Genomic DNA, 11,137 nt, shown 5'->3' with positions numbered 1-11,137 from the left:
AAAAATTGTGACGTGTACTTGAAAATCGCCGATACACGTGTATTTTTATTTTTTATCCCGCTTCCACTAAAATCGCAATATCTCGAGAACTATTACAGACACCATAAAATTTTTTTTTTCAAAATAAAGGTTAAATCATAAGGAATCGTTACGTGTATAACAGAAAATCTAAAAAACTGGCCAGATCAACTAAAAATTGATTCAAAAAAGATTTTTGACTTTTTTTTGGTCAAAATTTCGAAATTTTTTTTTTAACATAACACTAATTTAAACTACTTATTTGTTTCTATATTGTCTGTAAATTGCATTGAAATCCATCCAACGGTTCAAGAAATATTGATTTTTGAAAAAACACGGTCCCGATTTTCAACATGGCGTAGATGACTCAATTTTGAAAATTTTTCAAAATCCTTTTAGGCTCGAATGTATCTTACCTAGAACTAATATTTCCCAAAGTTTCAAAGAAATCGAAAGACCACTTGCAAATCTCATATTTTCTGAAGGAGTCTTACCCACAATCGATGCTGGGCGTCAATCGATAACGCAAGACGATTTTGTGACATATCGCGAGATAGAGATATCCTTGCACTTTAATGGGAGCAGAATACATTGAATATTACATGAACAGTTGGTTGCCAAGAAGATTTATTCTCGTTGGATACCGCATAATTTGTCAATTGTGCAAGAAAATACCCGTGTCGTTTGGTGTAAAGAAACGTTGCCGAAACTCAGTCGCGGTGTTTCAAAGCATATCTACGGCATTGTAGCAGGTAACTTATTTTGCATCTATGCATGGAAGCCGGAAACAAAACACCAATCGACAGCATGGGTGTTCCAATACGAGCCTAATCTAACAAAAGTTGTTCGCGGAAGAAGCAGCTCAAAGCGAATGGTCTTCTGAAAATACATAGTTGTGGCAAAATCTTGTCATGTCGCAATTGAACTACTAAACAAACTTAAAATGGTCAAATTTAAGTGGTACATAACCATTTGTTTGCCAGAATTTTTCGGAAAATTAAGGGGGGGGGGGGGGGGGGGGTAAGGGTAAGGGATAAAAATCGATTTTTTTTTTTTGCATGTTATTGTAGTAACACATTTCAAAAATACCGTGTTAAAATTTTAAGTCAATCCGAGCAAAACTTTTTAAGTTATAGAGCATAAAGCTGAGCCGCCTCAAACATCTGCCGAGACGCAGCAGTTGCGCGCGTAGTCTGTTACAAACTTTAAACGCGGTTTTCTCGAACCTTTGTTTTTAAAGTGCGTAGTCATTGGCATTTGAAAACTACTCAACCGATCCCCAACGTTTTTTTTCGTCATTTTTTTTTTTATATTAAGGTGGTTTTACACCTACAAAATGGCGGCATTTTTTCGTCAAAAATCACTTTTTACTTCAAACGACTACCAAATGGCTGAAAATGAAAACAAATCGTCAAAATAAACGTCGGGGGGAAGTTTAACTCATACTTTAACTAAATTATTCGATTTTTTTGATTTCAGATGATTCTACGCTGAGATATGCTGACTACTGCAAAATGTATTTTTGAAAAGACGTCTACGTAAATGTGCTCTCATTCGCTCATTTTGCAATATTTTTACATGAAAATTTTACCAAATATTCTTGAAATGTTACTTTATAATATTCAACAACTTTTAATAAACTGACTTGAACCGTTTCGCTACAATAAATTCATGAAAAAAGTGTTTTTTTTAGCGTTTATCCCATTTCCGGTATAGCCATCAGCACCTTCTTCGATTCAGCTTTTATCTCCTCAATCGACTCGAAACGCGTTCCCCGGAGTGGTCTCTTGAGTTTTGGGAATAGCCAGAAGTCACACGGAGCCAAATCAGGCGAATACGGTGGATACGGAACGATATGCGTGGAATTTTTGGCGAAATGGTCACGAAGAACGAGTGCAGTGTGAGACGGTGCATTATCGTGATGCAAAAACCAAGAGTTGTTGGCCCATAATTCTGGTCTTTTTAGACGAATTGCTTCACGTAAACGAAGCATAACGCTCAAATAATATTCCTTATTAACAGTTTGGCCAGGTGAAAGGAATTCATAGTGCACCACACCACGAAAATCGAAAAAAAACTGTCATCATGACCTTTATTTTTGAACGACTTTGACGTGCTCTTTTCGTTCTGGCCTCGCCTTTAACACGATATTCGCTTGATTGGTCGGTTGTTTCAGGGTCGTAAGCATAAATCCAAGTCTCATCTCCCGTAATGATGCATTTGAGCTTGTCCTGATAGTCTGAAAGCATTGTTGCACACACATCAACGCGACGACTTTTTTCCAAGAAATTCAGAGTTTTCGGTACCAAACGAGATTTGACTTTTCGTAGGCTCAAATGGTCTTTCAAAATGGTTTTCACAGATCCTTCTGATATTCCGATCATATCAGTAAGGTCTTTAACAGCCAACCGACGATTTTTGAGCACTAACTCCTTCACTTTATTGACGTGTTGGTCATATGTTGACGTCGATGGTCGTCCGGAGCGCTCCAAGTCATCAACACGTTCTTGACCCGACCCTCTTTGAAGTCCTTGTACCACTTATAAACATTTTTCTGCAACATGGTCGAATCACCAAATGCCTTCTGCAACATGCCTTCTGCACGTTTCTGCCATCAGAATTCGTTTTAGAGGTATGGTTCCTTCGGCAAAGTTTCTTATTTTGATCCCTAGAATATGATTTTCACAGAGCAATGGGCGATTTGTTTGCCTCCCCACCGACCCGACCTACTGTAGATCCTTCGCTCAATTCCTGCTGCGTACATTAAACAGTAAAAGCCTTTTGTAAAGAGCGGCACGCCCCGACAAATTTCAGTGAACATTTCTGTCTTGCAAAAAAAGTTTTTATAAAAAGTACCTGCCACTCGCAGGCGGCTTGTTCTAAACACTTGGCACCACACGCAATGGATGTATGCGCGGTGTCGCTGTCGGTTGTTGCCGATACTTATCGAAAATCACTACCATAAAACTGAAATCGTATGCCACTTTTTTTTGTTGCTTATCTAAAAAGTGTACACAGAATTTGGAGCATTGGAGAGTATAAAAAAAGAATTCATTGTATACAAAATGCACATTCAGCCAATGAAGTAAAAAGCAGTGTAGGCGCAAGCCAGCCAAGTAGAGAAATGAAAGCAAACGAAAGTTCATGCAAAAGCTGCTAAATACAGCCAAATACGAGTACTTAGAAATCGCTAAAATCGTGAAAACGAAAATCTTAATGCGCACCAAATGCAAAAAGATATCCAACAACAACAACAACAACAAAAACTAAAGTAAGCTGAATCTTTCTAGAGAACAACGCTGCCGAAATAGAAATAAGTAAATGAAAATATCAATTTTTTTTTGCTGCAAATATTTCAATACTTTTATTTGTTTTTTGTTTGTAATTTTATGTTTGTATGATTTTGTAAATTTGTTTATGGTTTTCTTTTTATGATGAAAGTAAACTTTACGTAGTTTATTTGTTCTATATTATAAGTAATTACAAGTTAAGTTTATGCAATAACTGTAATGGTAATAATAGCATTTATGCATGTATTTTTATGTATATATGTATGTATGTTTAATAAAAAAGAAATTAAAACTATAACTAGATAGTAACAGCTAAGAAACTTCTTTTTTCTAAAGTATGCGGTTTGTTTGTGTAGTTAAATTTTTTTTTTAGTTTTTTTTTTTTAGTTTTTATGCATTAGTTTTGCATTGCAGTTTAACTTAATGATAATAGAAACAGGAAAATAATAGCGAACATGTTTGGTTTTTATAATTTTTATAATTTTACGTTAACTTTAATAAAATACGCAAACAAATATTAAGAAAACATTAAAAACAAAAAAAAAATCAATTCAACTTTTTTTTTTTTTTGTACAAATTGGCAAATGTTACAATTAAAAGGAAAACATATTGAGTTGCAACCAAAACGTTAAGCTCTGTGTGAGAGTGTGTGTTTTTTCATGGAAGCCAAGACGAAGCGCAAAAAATAACAGTTTATTGCAACCAAAGAGTTTGCACAATAAGATTTCAGCTCTTAAGTGAGTGTGAAAAGCAAAATAAAATAAAAAAACACAAAAAGGAGAAAAAACCAAACAAAACAAATTTTTGCTTTACAAATTTATACATTTTCGCATTTTTTTGTATGCATTATTTGCAAATCTAAGAAACGGAGAGTTTTGTTTATTTTTTTTTTGGTTAGAAATTAAGAGCTGAAGCTTCAATTTATTTAAAAATTGTATATGGACAACAAGCGAACTGAATAAAAAATATTTTTTTTAAGAAAATTTGCATTGTATTTTGTTTTTACTGCTTTTTGCTTATAATACTTTATCAATGCTTTTTTTCGTTTGCCTTAAAAAATTAAGTTTTTTGCTTTTGAGTTTGCTTTCCATTTGTTTTAGTATTTTTATAATAAATTTAACCTAAATATTTGCTTAAAGTAATTTCCGTTTTTTTTTGTTTTTGTTTTTTGCTTTTTTTATAGTTTTACGGATTTGTTTCTTTTGCTTTACGCTGGAGTTTGTAATTGTTTTTACAGTTTCTTTTCTTTGTTTTAATTTGCATTGACTTTTTTATTTTAACTTCTTTTGTAGTGGTTTTTATATATTTTTTTTTGTTTATTTAACTTATCATTACTATCACAGCCATTTTTTGAAATAAACAAATTCCTCTGCAACCCGTCTGTCTGCTGCGTTTATTACAACTCTGGTTTCGCTTGCTTTTGCTAACTTTCAAAAATTACAATACGAGTACAACATAATTACTGTTTTTGATAGCCATGCCTATAATTAACAATTTTCAATTTAATCTTTACACTTTTGCATATTGTATTTTTTTGTTTTTTTTTTCTGTTTATTAATTTTTACATTTTGTAGGCTTTGCGGTTTTTGTGCTGTATTATCGGCTAGGTATTACTTTTTATAAGTATTCCTTTGCTGTTTTCTACAATATTAACTTTTTGTTGCATAAAAAATTTTAATTGCACTTCTTAACTGAAAATCCATTTAATTTTTGCTGCTCTCATTAACACCTTTTTTACATAAAAAATGCATTCTGCAATAGAACGCCGGCGAATCACGAAAAGAAAATGCTTGCAGACGCATGCGATTTTTTTTTTTTTTTCAATTAAAAAACAAACAAAAAATACACGACTCGTGTCATTTTACAGTTGAAAAATATGCAAAAAAAAAAATAACTAAAAAGGCCATCAGCTGAATAGAGAATCTCTTAGTTGTTAAGAATATAACATTTATTTTATTTCAAAATTCACCTCTTATAAAAGGAGTTCCATTACAGAACGCCAGATGTCATGGAATACCTTCGCACGATTTGCTTCTACGCTTCTCTCTGCAGTTTCGCGGCGGCACTAGACGCTGGCGCGCATTCAGCTGCCAGCAAATGTAGGCATAAATAGAGGTATAAACGCCAGTCTAGCATTCATATTATGTGTATTCTTTGCAAAGGAACATAATACAGCGAGAAAGATTCGCCTTTAAGCGGCACGTGACCAAAAAAGTGTGAAAAACAAATCTCCGGGTCAAGCTGGAGGTGCCCACAAAAAAGGTGCCAGAAATAGAAATCCCTTGCTGGCGTCTGTTTTTATGCAATACGCCGTCTTAAAAATGTGAAAACAACCAGCTGATTGGGAAATTTGGTCATAGCTGAGATCAGCTGAGTCTGAGCAACTGATTTTCCTTACATTTGCTTACAGTGTGCGCTACATTTACTAAGAGTATTCCATAAAAAAGTTGGAAGTACAGAGAAATGAAAAATTATAATATAAATCTGCATTGGCGTGAAAACGTCTTTCGAAATTGAAATTCATAAAAATTATAGTTAATTGAAAGTTAGTAATTTTCTGCGCATTAACCACTTTGTTCGAAACCTTGCATTTTCTCTTCATTCTCAAGTCAGCTGTCAGCTTAATGAGATTAGGGCTGTTATTTGCACATTCTCCATTCTCAAGTCAGCTGTGTTAATGAGATTAGGGCTGTTATTTGCACATTAGGAATTTAACAGCCACATGCAAATGGCCGCCAATGCTAAGCAGAAAGTGATAGCAGATTTCATATGTACAAGATTGCACAGAGCTGAATGGCTTACAGTCGTGCGCCCCATTTTGGGGACATTGAAAACAAATTTTGCGTAAAGCAACGGATACCCAGCTTTTACATGCGAGCGAGAGAGAGAGAGAGAGAGAGCTCTAAACCTCTTCAATGCTTCAAATTTTATATTGTAAAAAAAAAAAATCGCCGTGCAGCATAGAATATTTTTTTATATCTGTTATCTGTTGTGTTTTTTTTGCTTAATTTTTGAGCTTGCTTTTGTTTTTAATTAGATCGCCGCTTTCAATAAGTCATGTGAAACCTTGTTTTGTAATCAAAAAATATTTTGTTATTTGACTAGAAAACTGGCATTTTTATCGGTAATTTTTTGTTAAATATTTGTATAGAAAAATATTTAGTAGTTATATTTTTATGAAAATATTTTAGCAAAAACTGGTAAAATCATCACTTCCGTGAAAACCAAAACTGCCAGAATTCATGTTAGCTGCAAAAATATGTATGTATGTGAGTTATTGCAATTTCAGTTGTGAAAAAAACAAAAAACAAAAAATAAAGTTTTACAAATTACTATTTATAGAAGACCAAACCAAAAATTTGTTAACGATTTTTCTTTTAATTTTGGCGCTTCACTACTTTTGAAATCACACCCCTTCCTGCGTGATCTCTGTTTCCCGCCCACTTGACTCACTCTACAAACATACAAACTATAGGTGTGTATGTATGTCTGCTGCCTTCTGCTTGACTACATTTTCTTTGATTTAGTTATTTTTCAATGCTTAACTTATCTATGTATGTATGTATGTATGCGGTATTGTATAATTGTATGCTTATGTATGTGTATATAATTTTTGTTTTTGTATTTGCTCGCTTAAAAAATAATCATATTTGTTGGAAAAAACTTAAGCTACATACTTAGATTTACAATTTTTTTTGTATCTTTTAGTTGCAACCAATTTGCGGCATGCTTTCATTTCTACTTTTAATTTTTCTCATTTCATTGTAAATTATGTACTTCTCCACATCCACCTCAACATATTTTTAAAAGTTAAGAATGTTTTTTGCAATCATTTTGCTAAACTTAACAATGCGTTATAAAAAGTGTTTTTGTTCTTTTTTTGTTGGTTGTTTTTGTTTTTTTTCTCTTATTTTGTTTTTGCGTAAATTGCATTTAAGCCGCATAAATTCACAAAGTGAAAAGGCTGACAGGTCCCGCATATACTCGTACACACATATACCTGTCTCGCTTTGACACGTCATCACTCGCCCATGCCTAATCTTGAATCTCTCTCTTTCGTATAGTGAGTGACATGTTGCCTGCCTTTTACTGATACTTTCATGTCTCCAACGATGTAACCACCAGATTGTGGAACACACTGGCCGATTCGCTCATCATCGCCGCCTGACCGCACGAGTCCACGCTTGGTGTGGGACTGGGCGTACCCAAACGTAGCGCATCCATTATAACCTCAAAATCCTTTTGATTTTGATTGAGATCGAACTCCAGTTCCAGGTCATTGATGCCGTTGCTTATTTTTTGTCGTTTATTAGATGACATCGGTCCCATGCCCACGCCCATGCCCATGCCCATACCTACGCCTACACCGACACCCATTCCCAGACCTAAGCCCACACCCACGCCCATGCCGCCGCCTACGCTCACCACATCGAGCGGACAATCTTCGATGGCGGATATCAGACGTTGTTGTGGTATGTAGAATTGCGAAAGCGCCTCACGCACCAAGCGATCACTCTCATCCTCGCTGCGCAGACGTTTGCGCGACGAAATGGCCTTCTCCAGTTGCTCGGCGCCCTGGGTGATCTCTGGGTCAATTAGTGGCATTGGCGCATTGATTTCGCTCAATTCACGATCGAGTATTTCCAGGTCATTATCGAGATTGCTGCTGGATAGCTGACGTTTGCGCGAGTTTGTGTGGTTGGCAGCAGGGACGAAGTATGAGGAAGAAGTGGTGGCAGAGGAGGGCGACGAATTGGCAGCGCTGGTTGTTGCAGTGGCGGAGGAGGTGGCAGTAAAGTGCGTGGTGTGCGTGGCGTGTGGGAAGCAGATGTTATTGGCGATGGTAGCGTGGATGGCCGACATGTGCGAGGTGATGGCGGTGGTGGTAGAGGTGGTGCTTGCGGTTGTGCAGTCACTATGTGACGCTAAATTGGCAATGGCGACGTTGGGGGACGAGTGTAATTTGTTGTTATTGTTGTTGTTGTTGTTGCAGTTGAGATTATTTTCGTCGCGGCTGAAGATGCTATCGAAACCACTAGCGCTGCTGCCGGTGGCGTCGTGAGTGCGCAAATTGTTCAGAGAAATGTTGTTGTTCGGCGTTGGGTTGACGATTTCATTGCAAGCGAATTTATTTGAAGGCGGATGATTGGAGTTGTCAATGCCGCAGCTGTTGTAGGGATTAAATATGTTATCGCGTGCGCTTTCTGGCTTCACATCGGATCTGTAACGAGTGGGAAATATAAAGTGTGAGTTAGTAAAGTTGTGCATATGAATTTACCAAGTCTTAGTTTTATGCTACACTAAGAAATTCCAGTGGTGGCAACCCTATTTGCTAGTACACTGAAATATATTCGTTACAGGTTAAACGGTACTTACGGCTCATATAAAATTAATTGTACTTAACTGTTAGCTTAATTGTCAAAGGCGAAAAAGCGCAAAGCATGTGACAGCTTGTCCAGAGAAGAAGAAGAAAAGCAAATGAAACCGGCAATGCAGCAACACAAAGCAGAAAAAGTTCGCATCAAAACTTTCACTTGAGATGCGCAGCGCACATACGAATTGCCGCAACCGCCTAAACGGTGTGCACAGCAAAATGCATTAAAACGCAAGACAGCAGGCAAAATCAATGCAACGCAACATCTGCTAAAGCGCATAGCCTGCAGGGTGCAGGACAGATGCCAACGACGTCAAACACGCAAATAATCAAGTGCGAAGCCAAGCCAGCAGTAAAAGAGGAGACAAGACAACAGTAATGAAGGCAATTGGTGGTAAAAAAAGGTAACTGGCAGGCGCGTCAAGGCTGGATGGTTGGCAGCAGCTTAGCTTAAGAAATCTAACAGGCGCGCGTTTGTTTAACATGAAGGCGCACTTGCGCAGGTCTTGGCAGTATTAATGCAAGCATTAATGTGCTGTGCTGAGTAAAGAGATAATAAACGAACGGTTCGAAAGCGGTTGGTTAGTGGACTGGGCTTATAGTCAATGCGCTAGTGATGGCGTTGAAACAGCAGTTGCTAGCAGAGACGCAGCATACAGCATACAACGCTGACGGCGCTTCACTTTTGCGTTACGATGACTGATTAAATGCAAAATGTGACGCGCAAGCAAATGTGCGTGTGTGTGTGCATGTTTATGCTTTTCTCTCCGTTGGCACCTTGGCAACACGTGGAAGTGCGAATTTATGCGCGTTAATAGTTCGCACGCGTCGTTTGCTCATTACCGATATTAGCCGATTGGGAGATGTAGGGCGTGGGACAGAGAGAGATATAAACACACACACACACGCGCACACGTGACGGCAAGCAACTAAATTGTCAGGAAAGCAGCAGACAGCAAACCCTCCATCATAGCGCGTTGAGTGGCAGACATTGGCGCGAATAGTTCAATTGACAAAAGCAACAACGAAACAGGTTGTGCGGCCGAGCCCAGCAGTGAAGTAGATGAAGTGAAAAATTCAAAGCAATAAAAGGAAAAAAGAATGCATTATACAATGCAATACGAGTACAGCAGCATTAAGCTAGCATTTATAGCGCTCCATACTTCTATACTCCCTGTCGAAGCGACACGCAGAAAGAGCAATAAAGAAACTAGAAGCAGAACTCACTGAATTAACGCGCATTGCGCCGGAATAAAAAGTCATAAAAATATACAACAATGAGAAATCACAAGAAGCTGAATCGCCACTGTGTGTAGAGTATCGGGCGGTCGCCTCAAGGGTCGCGCATGGTAGCTGCTATGGTGAAGTGGTAACGCAGCAACTGTTATTAAATTGCAATACGAGCGGTAAGTTTTTAATTGACGTTAAAATACGACGAGCAACAATGGTCAGTCAGTGGCTGTTGATTTGCGCTTTGGTAGCAACTGCAGGAGCTGCAATGAAACGTAGCAGCATAGCACTTTACCAGGTAGCTGGTAAGGACCTGTAGCAATAGTGATTAGCTAATGTACACGTGTACATGGCGTACAATGTGATTGGGATGCAATAAACAAGTAAACTAGTCACACATGGACACGCGCCGTAAATACTGAGTGGGGTTAATGGTGGCGTGAGTGGATTTCTATAGAATTTTCAGGCAGTAAAAGAAATACGTCTATTAAGGCTTATGACTTTTAATTGCGGCAATACTGCGATTCTAATGCAGCTAAGTAAGTGGCAGCAGTGTGGAATGCGAGCACAAAAGGTATGCAAATTGGTGAATTTAGGGCTCTACTTAAAAGGGGCAAACACTTAAATTTTAATTTAATTTAATGCAGTTGTAAAAATAACAATGCACAACCTTGAAGTGTTAAGCTGCGGTGCTAGCACAATTGATTATATCCTGCCAATGGTGAGCGGCACTTCAGTTTTCTGGCTATTGCGACTTTCGTAAGCTGATTTTTTTTCTCGGAGCAATCGGAGAATTGCTGATTGCCGGCAGTTGTCATGAGCATGGTTAAGTAAACAGCACATTATAAAAGTATTTTCATGTTTAGTGCGCTCATCCCTGCGCAATTATGGAACTATAAAATTATTGAATCAAAAACAACTCGACTGATGAACTGAAAGACACAGCAAGTAAATCGTTGCATGGTGGCGAAAGACGTTCAAGCTTCGTTGTACTCTGAAGAGAGGTCTTATGAAGAGATGTGCAACAGTTATGCCAGATTGTTGGAAATTTCCCAATGCCGATTAACGCAAGTGCAAAAAGTGAAATTTTTACATTTAAAGGGAGTTTTTGTAACCGTCGGGGGATTTTTTTGAATATCCGTTCAGAAGCGAGCTAATGTGAGCAGTCGAAACAGCCCAGGATATCTGGTTATCCGTTCAGAAGCGAGCTAATGTGAGCAGTCGA

The 11,137-nt window shown here is 37.6% G+C and overlaps 1 protein-coding gene across 3 annotated transcripts in view; it reads right to left on the bottom strand.

Annotated features, from left to right (window-relative positions):
- Positions 1–4,837: 4,837 nt before the first annotated feature.
- The window catches only part of LOC129237237 (homeobox protein 13), a 77,089-nt gene continuing 70,789 nt past the window's right edge, over positions 4,838–11,137 (bottom strand). For all 3 annotated transcript variants that reach the window (XM_054871822.1, XM_054871823.1, XM_054871824.1), the window contains one exon: positions 4,838–8,529. In XM_054871822.1, coding sequence (XP_054727797.1) covers positions 7,407–8,529 — 1,123 coding nt within the window. In that variant the 3' untranslated portion in view covers positions 4,838–7,406. The remainder of the gene's footprint in view (positions 8,530–11,137) is intronic.

The sequence above is a fragment of the Anastrepha obliqua genome, chromosome 2, assembly GCF_027943255.1.
Source record: "Anastrepha obliqua isolate idAnaObli1 chromosome 2, idAnaObli1_1.0, whole genome shotgun sequence".
Lineage (NCBI taxonomy): Eukaryota > Metazoa > Arthropoda > Insecta > Diptera > Tephritidae > Anastrepha > Anastrepha obliqua.
Note: the sequence above shows the minus strand (reverse complement) of the source record. Positions and strands in the feature narration are given on the sequence as shown.